At 35.7% G+C, this 15,308-nt stretch overlaps 1 protein-coding gene across 1 annotated transcript; it reads left to right on the plus strand.

Moving 5' to 3' along the window:
• Positions 1-411: 411 nt before the first annotated feature.
• On the plus strand, positions 412-13,949 carry LOC102528785 (alcohol dehydrogenase 1-like). The gene is made up of 9 exons (XM_006208935.4): positions 412-552; positions 2,587-2,685; positions 5,044-5,182; positions 8,920-9,007; positions 9,161-9,380; positions 9,577-9,837; positions 11,466-11,601; positions 12,428-12,566; positions 13,741-13,949. The coding sequence occupies exons 1-9, from the start codon at positions 496-498 to the stop codon at positions 13,763-13,765; spliced, it is 1,164 nt and encodes a 387-aa protein (XP_006208997.3). The 5' UTR covers positions 412-495; the 3' UTR covers positions 13,766-13,949.
• Positions 13,950-15,308: the final 1,359 nt, after the last annotated feature.

A 15,308-nucleotide genomic window follows, 5' to 3' on the forward strand; every position in this document is an offset into this window, starting at 1 on the left:
CCTGTGCTAGACAGAAGGTCCTTGTTGTTCATCTGTTTTATATACAGTAGCATGTATCTGGAGTAGATTGTATCATTATTTGTGCTTGTTCATCTCTTTGACTCCTGGAGACCCAATGATATACTCTTACCACCTGCCTCTAGCAGTACCTTTCATGCAATTGATACTCCAGAAATTCTCATTGTTAACTAATTAGGGGTTGATCTTTCTCCCAGTTTCTAACACTTTATTCACTTTTTTATAATCACTTCATTGCCTTTTTACCCATTGCTACTCGTCAAATTATTCTCCTCTTACTAAACATCCCCCCTAATCATTTTTTCACATTCCTTTTTGTCCTACACTTTCACATATTTGCCAACTGCTCACCTTTCCGGTTCCCCCATGCTGACATGTAATTATGTAATTATTCTTAATAACCTTCAGGATGTACAAATTATAAATACCCAGCCTAGTTTGCCCAGGAACAGAGACAAAGAAGTGGTGTTCTCTCGGATGTCCCTGCAAGACACCAAGGAAACCAGAAAACTCATCATGGACACTGCAGGCAAAGTAAGTGCTACTTTCAAAATAGATCTATATCATCTTCATTAGTTATTATTATTAGTTAAGTGCACATTGAAACAAAATTAAGACATTTTCTCCGAACAGATTATCAAAGATTTTTGATGATAATACTCAATGTTTTCCCACCTATGGGAATATAAACACTGCTGTAGGGGATATAAATGGCTACAAACTTACTCAGTGATAGTTCGACAGTGTTGTACTAAAAGCTTTAAATGTGTCCCTATCATTTAACACAGAAACTTATTTCAAGGAAATAATTATGTTGTTTTTATGCATTTATTTAATCTGTTTCTTAGTATTTGACATATGTTGCTTCCAGTGTTACACTCTCAAAAACAATGCTGCAATTAACCTGTTTATAAAATGTTAAAAATGGGAACAGCTGGGTGCCGGGCTTACAGCTTCTCCTCCTTTACCTTTGTCTTGAGTTTTCCAAGTTTTTGCCTTGAGTGTGTATCACTTTTGAAATAGGAAAACCATAACATATGTTTTTACTTATTTTTATTTAAACTTCTCTTGTGGTATTCGTCCCTTTTCTTTGTGTTATAAGATATGTATTATCTCCTCTATTGATATCTAAGTTTCTTGAAGACGATGGATTTACTCAGCTCAAAATGTCTTACAGTAATTAGCACAGTAAATTTGCAAATGAAACATACATAAAATTATGAAGGGCACTAGTACCACCAGAAATTAAGGTATATCAAAAAGTTAAAGTATTCAAATCATTCAGGTGCTGGTACAAGAATAAAGAGAAAGAAAAATGGAATAGAAACAGCTTCCAAAGAGAAACTTATAAATATAAGAACTTATATAATTAAGGTACTAATTTAAGCATAAATAAAAGAAACAATTAAGGGTTCATGCTGGGACAATTCATTTAGATTCTATAACTTCATATTACACAAAATAACTTGAGGTGGATTTAAGGGTTAAATATTTAAAAATCAAACTATAAAAATCTGGGAAAAGGATAAACAGATATTCGGTCTCTAGATGGAGAGAATTTTCAAAGTATAGGAATAGAATAAATAGCAAAGAAAAAGATATTTTTTATGAATCAAATTTTTAAAATACCTGTGTTATATGTGTACATACACATTTAACTTCATAAAAAATTAAAGGTTAAAAATCAAGAGGGGAAAATCATGTATGACAAGTCAATAGACAACCCATCACTCCTGATTAAAAAAAACACCAAGATGCCAGTAGATACTTACATAAAATATAAGATCAAATGCTCCACAAAAAAGGAAATTATATGTGACTAACACAAAGATGGAAGATATTCAATATCCTTAATATTAAAAAAAATACTAATGAAAAGAAACAGCTAATTTTTTCTGTCTGTAAGATATTTGATTTTCAATGACTATAGTCAGTGCTAAAAAATGATGACATAGATATTCTTCTATAATTCTAGAAACTATGCCAAATCATTCAAACTTTCTATAAATCTATAAATCTATAAATCTATAAATAGATTTAGAAATTCAGTCCTAACAATGTCTCTATTCTTCCCCAAGTAAATCTTACATTAGGAAATGAGACAAATCAAAATTATAAACAAAGTTGTTCATTGCAATATACTTTATAATGGTCAAAATAATGGAAATAATTACATGTCTAGTTGGTTGCTTATTAAGCAAATAGGACATATCAAATGATGCAATATAAAGTAGTCACTTAAAATTATGATTATGATTTTGAAGTCAAGAGAAACTGCTTATGCATAGGTAAATGGCAAATGTTCAATATATGGTGGCTGTTATTAGCAAAAAAAAATACAAAATTGCTTATATGACATGATCTCTACTATATAAAAATTATTTTAAGAAACTGAAAGGAAATATGCTAAAGTTTTAACAGCTTAAGTCTGAAGTTGTAATGATCTTTTTTCCTGTTTCTTTATGATTTTCTTATTTTTATAAAGTTTAGCAAGTAAGTGTCATTTGTATGATCAGAAGTTAAATGTTATCGTTAAATGAAGTCATTTTATTGTCCTTGGGTCAACAGATAATCACATGCCGGGCAGCCATTGCCTGGGCAGCAAATTCTCTTTCAATTGAGAAAGTACAAGTTGAGCCACCAAAGGCTGGGGAAGTTCGTATTAAGGTAAATTTAAATCTTTGAACCTTTACTTTTGAAGGGAAATGTAAGGAAATCCTATTTTATTTTGTATATATATATATATAAACAAAATTTGCTTTTTTGGCTTCTCCACTTTTCTTAGTAAAAGAAGACTCTTAAAAACCAAGATAAGTGAAGACAGTTAACGAATGTTTGAGATAGTCTCAATAATTGTAAAATGTTGGTAGTTCACTCACTCATTATAAATATTTTTTTAAGAATTGAAATTTTTACTTAAATTATATAATACCATAAGCCTACATACTTCACAGGGGGACCTAGAGGGTGTCTGAAGTGTTAGTTCTTTTGATCTTTGAGGGAAAGGGGACAAGAAATGCATTTCCCCATACTTCTATGATACAGAGTTGATAACAACAAATAGTGACTAACAGACTAACTTTTCATCTCTATTGTTTTGTGCTCATTCATTAGAATTTCAGAATTTGTCTGAAAAAGTGCTTTATGTGGTAAAGTTCAATTTCTATGAATCAGCAGCTAGGGCTTACAATGGCCTTCAAAGTGATGTGGAAGAATTAACAATTACTGAATGGAGCCCAGACCAGGGATGGGAAAACACTGACCTGTCGCATGGACCCTGCCACTCTCAAATCAACCTCTCAGTCAATACACCCCAAATTTTACAAAAGTGTTACATACCCAAGATTAAAGTACTATTGCTTAGAATCTTATTAAACATTAAATTCACTTCTCTTCTACTTTAAGACCAGGAGATTCAACACTCAATTCAATGAATACAACAAATACTGAAAGTTATATGCTTCTAGTCAGTACTGTATTTGATCAAAGTAGAATGTATAGAAGGACAGTTGGAAGAGTAACAGAGAAAAGGAGTGAAGGGAATTGGAAAGATGCCAAAAGGAAAAGGAGATGGAGTGCAGGAGCAAAGTAGAAAAGGATGGATGGGCAATGAATGACAGAACAGGAGAATATGGGAGCTTAACACTAAAATAAATTAATTCCATGTCTGGAGTTGTGCTGCAGACTTTATTTCACCAGTGAGAGATGGTAGAGAAAAAAATGAAAAGTAATAAGAATGTACATGAAGGAAGGAGTTCAGTATAACTGACTGATATTCAGAAGCTATATTTCCCTATTAATTTTTCATCCAAATAGCATTTAATATTTGCTTATTGTGTACTGGGTCACCATCTGCTGAAATGTTTACAGTTAACGAGTCAGTGTTCTCTGTTCTTACGCTGATACTCTCCTTAACTACAAAGGCTACACCCTAACTAATAAATCCAGAATAGCCCTCCAAGGTGGAAGCTGCAGCAGCAAGGATCTGAGCAATATCACCCTGAACCCTGAATAAAGTCAAGGTTGAGGTTGAGGACTGGCTCTGCCTATAAGGACGGATAATCCCACCTCCAGTTTAAGCTATGGACAGCTTCCCACAAATAATTGCACATTCTTATTTGATGTGCAGAACAAAACTACTAAGGAGATTCTAGCCTGCTGCATACGTAACATAACACCCCTAGCCTTTGATAGCATCTTGAAGCCATTTTAACACTATGGAAACCAAAACTGCAGTATTTTTCTCATGACAATATCGTCTCACCTACTTGCCACAATCATATACCAAAGTTGTTCCCAGTGTTCCAACTATAAATATTGCCTCTCTCACTACAGACACTGAGAAAACTAGTCAGTATGCCTGGGCAGATGCTTTCCTGGTTGAATTCCAGGCAAAGCAGTAATACAGGGTCTATAGTACATGAAATGGTTCATTTCTATGATTAGTATAAGTGGTTGGGCCTAGCCACAGACAAGAAAACTTAGGCCATTAACTAAGAAGTTTTAAAACTTCTCAATATCAATTAAATTTTGTAACAGTTTAAGTTAAACTGATTTTACATTATTAACTTAAACAGTGTTTTCAAATAGAAGATAAAATTTTTGTAAATCAGTTTTCCCAGAGCATTGGAAAACATTCGAGAATACTGGGACTAAAATTCTTGGTTTCTCAATGGTGGTGCCGTCGATACATGATCAAAAACTCCTTCATTGTATGCAATTGCCCTCATATTTCAAAACTAGTTGATGACATAAGATGTTCAGAGTAGATTTCAAAAGATCTAGTTTAGTTCCAGGTCTCAACATACACCATGTGATTTGGGGCAAGTAATTCTAAGTCTTCAAATCTCCCTTTCCACATCTAGAAATTGAGGATGATAAGATTTGCCCTGTCTCTCTCTGGGCGTTGTTATAGGAATCAAATGAGCTCATCTTCATGTAAAAACTTGTAAATAATCAGTCTCAGATAAAAAAAATATAAAAATTCCAAACCAACTGATACTTGGTCACTTAATTTCTATGCAGATGACTTCTTCGGGGATCTGCAGTTCTGATGATCATCTACTAAAAGGATTATCCCCAGTAAACTTTCCTTTAATCCCAGGCCATGAAGGAGCTGGGATTGTGGAGAGTATTGGCAAAGGAGTGCGCTCAGTGAAACCAGGTAGGAAGTGGGCCACAGAAATCTTTCCACAAGCAGCCTGTCATTAAAATGCATGAATATGTTTGTAGGAGAAATAAGTTGGTTTGCCTCTAGATTCTTTAACTGGTCACATATTGTGATATTCAATGTATTCAGTGATTCCAAGAGTCTCACAGTTTCCTTACTGTCATTTCCAGCAATCCAGAGGGGCAGTGGCTAAGCCAAGTATATAATCAGAGCTGAAGGAGAGTTGAGCAAGGACCAGTGTACTTCTAAATAGATTGAAAACTTTAGGAGTGAGGATTGCTTCTTTTTTTAAATAGACAATAAAACTGTATTATAAACATTAAACATGCTAAGTGATCAGATCTTAATTGTTCCCAAGACTAAAAGAAATTATAATTACATGACACGATAGAAGTGCTAGCTAATGCTACAGTGGCACTTATACTGCAATATAAATGTATCAAATCAATATATACTTATACACAATGTATATCATATACCTCACTAGAATTTTTTTTCTAATGAATTGTTTCTCAACAGAAAGGGGACTTTTTGTAATCTGGCAAATTAATTTATTCTGACATTTCAGAAGAATTCAAGTGTTTCTTTTTTACTGAGATATAGTTGATATACAATATTATGCTAGTTTCAGGTGTGTTACATAGTGATTTAACGTTTGAATCCATTATGATACGATCACCACTGTAAGTCTAATAACCATTTGCCCCCCCCAAAATTATTATAATATTATTGACCATGTTCTTTTTGCTGTACATTACATCCACATGGCTTATTTTATACCTGGAAGTTTGTACCTCTTAATCCCCATCACCTATTTTGCTGCCTCACCTCTGTCCCCTCTGGCAACCACCTGAGTGTTCTCTGTATCCATGAATCTGTTTTCATTCTGGTTTTTTGTTTGTTTGGTTGGTTTTTTAGATTCCACATATAAGTGAGATCAGATGGTATTTGTCTTTCTCTGTCTAACTCCTTTCATTTAGCATAATACCCTCTGGATCTATCCATGTTGTTACAAATGGCAAGATTTCATTTTTATGACTGAATGATATTCCATTGTATAACATTGCATGTATACACACACACATATACACACACACCATATATATATATATATATATATACACACATGTATTCAGTGTATGTGCGTGTGTATATATATATACATATACATATACATATATATACCACATCCTCTTTATTCATTTGTCTATTGACGGGTACTTAATGTTGCTTCCATATGTTGGCTATTGTAAATAATGCTGCAATATATGTTGGTGTGCATGCATCTTTTTGAATTAATGTTTTGTTTTCTTTAGGTAAGTATGCTGAAGTGAAATTCATATGGCAGTTCTACTTTTAATTTTTCGAGGGAGTTCTATATTGTTTTCCAAGTGACTTCACCAATTTGTATTTCCACCAGCAGTGTGTGAGGGTTCCTTTTTCTCCATGTCCTTGTCAACACTTGTTATTTGTTGTCTTTTTGATGATAGCCATTCTGACAGTGTGAGGTGATATCTCATGGTGCTTTTGATTTGCATTTCCCTGATGATTAGTGATGCTGAGCATCTTTCATGTGCCTGATGGCATCTGTACGTCTTCTTTGGAAAAATGTCTATCAGGTTCTCTGCCCATTTTTTAATCAGGTTGTTTGCTTTTCTAATGTAGAGTTGTATGAGTTCTCTTATATACTGTATATAACCTCTTATCAGATACATTGTTTGCAAACATCTTCTCCCATCTCAGGAGGCTTGCCTTTTCATTTTGTTGATAGTTTCCTTAGCTGTGCAAAAGCTTTTTAATTTGATGCAATCATATTTGTTTATTCTTAAGGGACTGCTTCATATGTGTGTGTGTGTATATATATCTCTCCCACATACCTAGGACGTACCTGTTCAAGGTTAGAATGCAATGAATGTTTGACAAATGAATGTTCGACAAATGAATGTTCTAGTCAGCTAGAATATAGAATTTGAATTTTTGTTGACACGATAATAGTGACATTTCAAAGAATCAAAGAAAGTAAATAAATGCTCTTCCCCAGGCATATCAAAAAGTATCTTGACACAGCTATTCTTGACATATACGGAATGACCAGAGTGAATAAGAGCAATCACACAAATTAAGATACTACCGAATCACCGAATCTCACAGCTTGGAGCCAGGCACACACAGAGATTAAGAAAGTGCGTGGTCAGGATATTCACATAACTACCATCAGGGTATTCATTTAGCAAACAATTATGGAGTGCCTACTGTGCATCTGACACGGGCACAGAAGGAGAAGCAAACATAAAAAGATATGGTCTCTATATCTCCAGGAAGATTATGCAAATAGGGGGTATATATACTTAAAATCCTCTTTACCTAAAAAAATTGCAGTGGAAGTTTTGCATAAAATGATGAGTATTTGAAGGGAAAGAATAAGAGAGCAGAATTTGAGATCCTCCTGAATTTGAGATCCAGTGCCTTTGGGATCTTTTAGGGCCAATAAAAATAAATGTGCCTTATCTAGACTTACAAGAGATTTTTAATGCTACCTAAGCTCCCTGCAAGAGGCCAAAGGGGATTATTTCTGTTATAAACATTTGTAAGGACCAATATAGGGGCAGGTTATAGACCTCTGACAAAGATTTCTAAGTCTGTGATGACTGTGTTAATTTTCTTTCCAGACCCTACCTAGCCTGTCATCCTAGGGCCTAGCAGGCTAGCTAATGACTGGATCCAAATGTAATCAGTATCCTCTCCAGAACTCTACAAGCTAAAAACCACCCTCTGTAGTAAGTGCTCCAGAAGCAGCCTCTGTCTGCAGAGGGAGAGCTATTTCTTTTATTCTTTGAAGTCAGCATATTTTAGAACCTAGCCCCACTAAAGCAAACATGTGAGGGGACTGCTGTGGGTCAGTGTGCCACCATGGGGTAGGGGGACTCAGTGGAAAGGGCTCTGCTGTTATCCAGCTGGGCCACATCAAGCAGGTAACAACAACTGTGGGACTTAAATCCTTCAAATGGGAAACAAAAGGGGGAGATGCTTCAAGATGGCAGAGTAGAAGGACACGGAGCTCACCCTCTCCCACGAATACATCAAAAATACATCAATGTGTGGAACAGTTCTCACAGAATACCTACTGAACTTTGGCAGAAGATCTGTTACAATTGGAACTACAAGGAAAATCTTCATGAAACTGGATAAGCCAAGGTCCTACTGTATGGCACAGGGAACTATATTCAATATCTTTTAATAGTCTATAATGAAAAAAAATATGAAAAGGAATATATATATATATATATATATATATATATATATATATATATATGTATGTATAACTCAATTCCTAGGCTGTATACCAGATATTAACACAACAATTTAATTCAATTTTAAATTTAATTCAAATTTATTTCAATTTTTATAAAAGGTTAAAGTAGATGACATCTCGAAGGTTCATTCCTGGTTTTTATAAGCCCATTTCCAAACTAAAAGCAGACCTACAATTATCTATCTAGCAAGAAATAACCCCAAATTTCCATCATTTACCCAAAAGAATCATGGAATTTCTGAAACCAGGTTATACAGGTTTCTCTTTCAAAACAGTCATGGGTACCATTATACTGGTTGCCATAATCTGTCCACGGCAAGTTTTCAAGCCATTCAGTGAAATTTTTATAAGCACACTGTTGTAATTCTTTTTCAGTGATATTTTAAACTAATGATTATATTTTTTTTTCTATATACAGGAGATAAAGTCCTCACACTCCCTATTCCACAGTGTAGAGAATGCAGTTCCTGCTTGCACCCCAAGGGAAACTTCTGTGAGAAGCGAGAGTTAGTAGATTTTCCCATCTTTTATTTATTTTGTCACTCTTTTACTAAAACGCTGATATTGAGCAAGCACTTACCTGTAGCTAAAGGTGTTCCCTTCTCTCTTTGCAACCTTGTGTGTCTGTGCCGGTGCCGGTGCTTGTGTCTGCGGAACAGTATTCTACCTTCCTCTGGATTGATGCTGGATGGGACTAGCAGATTTACCTGCAAAGGAGAAAAGATTTATCACTCTTTTGGCACAAGCACGTTCAGTGAATATACTGTTGTGCATGAGATTGCAGTGGCAAAAATAGATGATGCTGCTCCCATGGATAAAATTTGTGTCATAAGCTGTGCAGTGCCTACAGGCTATGGGGCTGCGGTTCACTCAGCCAAGGTGAGGAAAATACCTGAGTGTTAACATGTCATAGTAATTTGCCTAGAAAACGTCAAAACCAGACCAAAACAGTCCATATGTTTGAACTAGTGTATATAGTTCCAAAAGTCTCAACTGTTGTTTTTGTATGTTTGTTTACTTAATTACACGTGTTCAAGTTTAATTCCTGACACAGACATGCCTTGTGAATTTACAGGTCACTCCTGGTTCTACCTGTGTGATCTTCGGACTCGGAGGAGTTGGCTTAGCCATTGTCATGGGCTGCAAAGCCTCTGGTGCTGCTAGAATCATTGGGGTTGACATTAACGAGGAGAAATTTCCCTGGGCAAGAGCGTTAGGGGTCACTGATTGTCTCAACCCTCAGAACCTCAAGAAGCCCGTCCAGGAGGTGGTCATGGAAATGACAGGCGTTGGTGTTGACTTTGCCTTTGAGGCCATCGGACTCCCGGAGACCATGGTGTGTAGGCTTGGGTCACAGTGAGTATAGGCATACCTCAGAGATATTGCAGGTTTGGTTCCAGGCCACTAAAATAAAATGAATATTGTAATAAAGCAAGACACACTAATTTTTTAGTTTCAGTGCATGTAAAAGTTATGTTTACACTATACTGTATTCTATTAGTGTGTGACAGCATTATATCTGAAAAAACAATGTACACATCTTAATTTAAAAATACTTTATTGATAACAAATGCTAATCATCTGAGCCTTCAGCAAGTCATAATTTTTTGCAATAGTAACATCAAAGATCACTGATCACACATCACAATAACAAATATAATAGTAATGAAAAAGTTTGAAATACTGCAAGAATTACTAAATGTGACACAGAGACAAAGTGAGCAAATGCTGTTGGGAAAATGGCACTGATAGACTTGCTCAACGCAGGGTTACCATAAACATTTAATTTGTAAAAAATACATTATCTGCAAAATGCAAAGTACAATGAAACAAAGTATGTCTACAGATGCTTAACCGGTGGGGACACATTAAGTATAACTCTCTTGAACATACATTTTGGACCTGTAGACCCAAAATCTAAAAATGGAATGTAAATTCACTCTGAAACATTTGTTTTAAAAATAAAAGCAATATATACTTAAAAATATGTCATTATAGTATACAAAGTTCAAACATGCAAAAAGCTACCATTCTAGTATTTCCTTTCCTGTATTCCTAGCTCTTTCTTCATATACATATTTTTATATTTAAGTATGAACGTTATTTAATTCACATATAATATTCACATGTGTTCTCTATCAGAACCATTCATTTATTCGAAAAATGAGCTCCTGTGCACCAGTGTGTTGAGTTCAGGGATACAAGAGTGAATAAAATCAGCACCAGACTCTCGGCTCTGACAGTGAAGAAGAGAGAATGTAGGCATTCGATTCATTTCAGTGTGTACCTAATGTTCGTGGTCAAAGAATGAAGGAAGTAGAGGTAATGATATAAAAAGAAAGAGGCAAAATAAGGCAAAATGGAGGAAAGGGGAAGGACAGCAGGATTAAGAACCAGAAAAGGAAGTAAAATAAATAGCTATGAAGAATTACACTGTACATCCTTAGAAAATTAATTTTTTTAAATGAAGCTTCACATATGTATATGTTTGTTTTGTTTTAATAGAAATGAGTTGGACAAAGAGTCACAGCAAGTGAGAAGATCAGGCAAAGAATAGAGTGTGTAGAACTTTGAGGTGGTGGGTAATTTTATTTAATACACACATGGTACATTCTATGTGCCAGATAGTGTACTAAATGTTTTAAGTATGATAAATCACTTAATTCTCATAACAACCATATGAAATTGGGAGTATTATTCTTTTTTTTTTTTTTTTTTTTTTTTTTTGCAAATGAAGAAACAGAGGCCTAGGGAGGTAACTCGCCTCAGATCACACAGCAGCAGAGTCTGTGCTCTTTAGCACTAAACTCTACTGGTTCTCGAACAAGGTTCTATTACTGGCAGTGTTGAAGCTGAGGCTGAAGAAGCCTTTGCCCAGGATGAAAATCCGTGACTCCTTCCACCACTGCTGGTAGCTGTTATTTGTGTATGGAATGTGCTCATGGTCGTTATTATCCTTGTCAGACTGCTGCTTGGGACTGCTGCCACCTGAGCTATGGTGTCTGTGTCATCGTCGGGTGGGCTCCACAAAATTCGCAGCTTTCCCTTGACGCAACGAAGGTTATCACTGGACGGACGCTGAAGGGCGTAGCTTTAGGAGGTAGGTTAGTCCCTTTAGGAAGGGACCAGTTGTTTGCTCTCATGAAATCTCTTTCACCTTTGGTAGAAACATAGAATTCAAACTTCTTTTCCTTGCCGGAACAGAGCTACAATGGTAGACGTTTCCAAAGACTTCTCCGATGAGTTGGTGTATTTCGCAAGTCAATTTTAGTGCATTTAATTAAACGGATTTTTTTATATGCGAATAAAATTTTTATCTCCTGCAGAATAGTTTTTGGGTTTTTCCAGTGTTTGAAGTAATTCAGCTAACTTCATTTCTGGCACCAGTGGATTCCAAGTTTGTTGTGTTACTTTAACAGCAATGCTTTTTGGATAATTATATACACCAACTTGGTGTTTGGCACTTTGATTTTTGTCTTCCTAGAGAAGCCCTTATTTCTGAGCAATATTGACAACAACTTTACTAAATTAACATTCCCACCTTCATCCACTGCTCTGATGGGAAGTCCCCATGCCACCTCACTGTGTGTGAACACGGAGCAAAGGAAATAGCTGTGTAATGGTAAACCCAGGAGCAGGTTGGAGACTGATAGTTTATTTTAAAGGGCTTTTTCTTAACTCAGTAACACATGAATATTGACTAATTTTCTTCTCCAAAGAAGTTCTAGGTAACAGAACTGTCTATAGCAGCCACACTTAACAACAGCAGTCAACAGCTTCTGATGTACAAATGAATTAATTATCTCTCATCTTCAATGGCAAATTTTCAGAATACTCTACCCATCTCCATGACTTATTTGATTTGTTTTCTTTTGGTTGGTTTGATATTTCTCAAATTTTATTACAATAGCGTTTTTGTTTTGCAGGTTATAAAACCAGAGACTGTGTTCCCCAACTTGTGACTGATTACTTACGAAATAAAATTAATATAGGTCCTTTAATAACCCATCAGCTGCCTTTTGAACAACTCCACAAAGCTTTTGAGTTGTACCATGCTGGAAAAACGTGAGTGTATTATTTGATGATCTCCTGGACCCTGAACTCACAAAGAAAATGACTCTTCAAACATCTCCAAGTGGTTTTGTGAGAAAGAGATGGCCTTCAATATCTCTGACACACTCTAACCTATTTCCTATTGTCACTGGGATAATAAAAGGTTTTACCTGAAGGCCCCTCTTCAGGAAAGACACACATTAACCTATTTCAAAGAAATGTTCAAGTATTCTGTATAACACTAAGAACCACTCTACCCAACATTGGTCAACTATGCATTAGTTTTCTGGTTACAGAAATGATCTAGAATAAGTGAGGTGACATTACTGGAGTCATAGAATCTCACAAGTAATCTTAGATGCAAAGCTTTAGACTGCATCTAGGGCATAAAACCTTTCTATATCATTTCTGACCGATGGTCAGTCTGCTCCGGCTAGTACACCTTGGAGATGGAGTGTTCACTCAATGTGTTCATTTATTCATTCAACATGTATTTAGTGATGATACACTATTTGCCAAGATTGTCCTAAGTGATGGAGACACAGTGGAGAACAAGCACCAAGCAGTAAATGAGAGTTACTCCTGTGACGAATACTTTGATTTTCTAATTCTGATTCCAAGCACATCTCCCTTTTATATTCTCTCCCCACCCCACTCTACCTATATCCTATGTTGAGTGATTTTTTTTTAAATTTAATCTAGGTCTTTAAATTTTACTTGCTATACATTGTTGGTTTTGGCCTAGCATATTAGCCCATTTAAATCAGGAATGAAGAGCCAAAAAAACTCATCTAAAGTTTTCGAAACAAATTATAGAGGAGGGGGTGGCTCTAGCAGGCAGTAGACCCAGTGAAAAAGGAAAGGAACCAAGGGAACTCATTTATTCTTCCCTAACCAGACATGCTAGATTCTGGGGCTGATGGAAGCTGATCAGAAGCTATAGCAGAGGGTATAGATGTCTCTGTGATTACGTAGCCAGAGGGAATGGTGCTCAAAGGCAGGTGCCTTGCTTTCACCAAATCCTATGTTTCATATAGGTGAACTAGAGTGAAGGTGGAGTCAGGGATAGGTAGGCAAGGCAGTTTTTCAATAAGGTACATAATTACTTTGCTGAAATCACTGTTTCTCAAGCAATTCAATTTTTTTATTGTTGCATTTTTTTTATCATTGCCTTTTTATGTTTCAGCATCCGCTGTGTTCTGCTGTTCTGAGATCCCAGATGATGAAAGGTGCGAGGATATCCTTGGGAACTTTCTTCTTTTCCTGTTTCATCTCCCCGAGTGTTAGTGCAATGGAAAGAAAAGCATTGGAGATGGGAATGCAGTGTGATTATTCAAAATGAAATAAGTGCATCCTGAATGCAATTATAATAAAATAAACTTCTCAGAGTACAGATGTTACATTACATTCTGTGACTTGAAAAAGAGGGGGGGTGGGACTTAATTGATGGCATTGTTGATATGTCCCTCAACCCAACAGATCTCTGTCATTGGTCCATGAAAGCTGCCCCTGAGTTATCCCTGAGTTATTCCTTGTTCACATCCTCAAGTTATCTTCAAAATATATTGATTTCTCTGTATCTCTCTTGCCACTCTAGGGCTTACATGATGGTTTTGCTGCTTCTACAACATGCTGGGGTATCATAAATCTTTGGAAAGCTATCTTGGGACATAGTAAGCCATTTTCTATCCTGAGGTCTTTGTACCATCCTATGCCTGTACCCATGAAATGTTGAGGCATAGTTCCTAACTTCTTTCAAACACACAAACACATTTAGGAAATCTTGCCATCTCTGCCCTTAGGAAGCATATGTAGGACCCTCTCAAAGGAACTCATCCATATCTACAACTTCATAACTTCCTTTCCAAGTCTTTTCTCTTCACCAAACCAGTATAATCATTACCTCATTGGAGTTGGGAGATTGGGAGAAGAGGGAAAAAGTTAGCTCCTCTTATCTGGTTTTTTTTTTTCTTAGCTCCTCTTCATCTGTTTCATCTGTTTCATCTGTCCTTGAGATATTTCCATTCTCCTTAATCTTTCACTTTTGAAACACAATTTTTGAAACAATTCTGTTTCAGTTGCAATATCCCTTCCTGAGATTTGAGCTCAGAAAGTCTAGTTGACTTAATAAGAGAAGGTCCAAAAATTGAAGAGAACACATGAAGATTTTAAGGTAAATATTTTAAATATAATCCTGCCAGTCTAGCTCTGTCACCTTAACAAGCCCTTCCCTCTCTGAGTGTCAATTGCTACATTGCAAAATGGGGAAAATAGGAGTAATGCTATAGGATGGTTTCTAAGGCAAGCTCACATGTATAAATGTAAAAATAAATGGAAACATGTCTAAATTTTTAAAGAATAAAATAATTAGAATCTAAGGAAAGGGGAAAAATAAAGCAAAGAATATTTTAAACTAAGAAGTTAAGAATAAAATTTATAGCATTTAAATATTTTAAAGAATAAAAAGGTAAGTAAGGCTAGGAGGAACTGAGTTTCAAAGGAATAAAATGATACTTATTTTAAATAAAATATAAAAGTGACTTAAAATCATGAGGGAAAAAAGCAGTAACAGAACATATTCTTAATAAAACACAAATAGAAAAAGAAAAGAGCTGGTAGCAGAGTTGCATCTTGATCAGAAATTTCAGGATGGAAATGCCCAGCCATCAAGGACAGTCCCTCAAGCTGAAAGACCACTGCACTTGTAGAGAAGCTTGGGAAGCAAGAAACACAAGACATACAGTAGGGCCAGGA

This window comes from Vicugna pacos, chromosome 2 (assembly GCF_048564905.1).
Source record: "Vicugna pacos chromosome 2, VicPac4, whole genome shotgun sequence".
NCBI lineage: Eukaryota > Metazoa > Chordata > Mammalia > Artiodactyla > Camelidae > Vicugna > Vicugna pacos.

Coding starts and splice junctions, on each gene's coding strand:
- LOC102528785 (XM_006208935.4), top strand. CDS start 496: ATGTCCCTGCAAGACACCAAGGAAACCAGAAAACTCATCATGGACACT. Junction 9,008..9,160: donor AACTTCTGTGAGAAGCGAGA/GTTAGTAGATTT, acceptor TCTGCGGAACAG/TATTCTACCTTCCTCTGGAT. Junction 11,602..12,427: donor GAAGGGCGTAGCTTTAGGAG/GTAGGTTAGTCC, acceptor TTTGTTTTGCAG/GTTATAAAACCAGAGACTGT.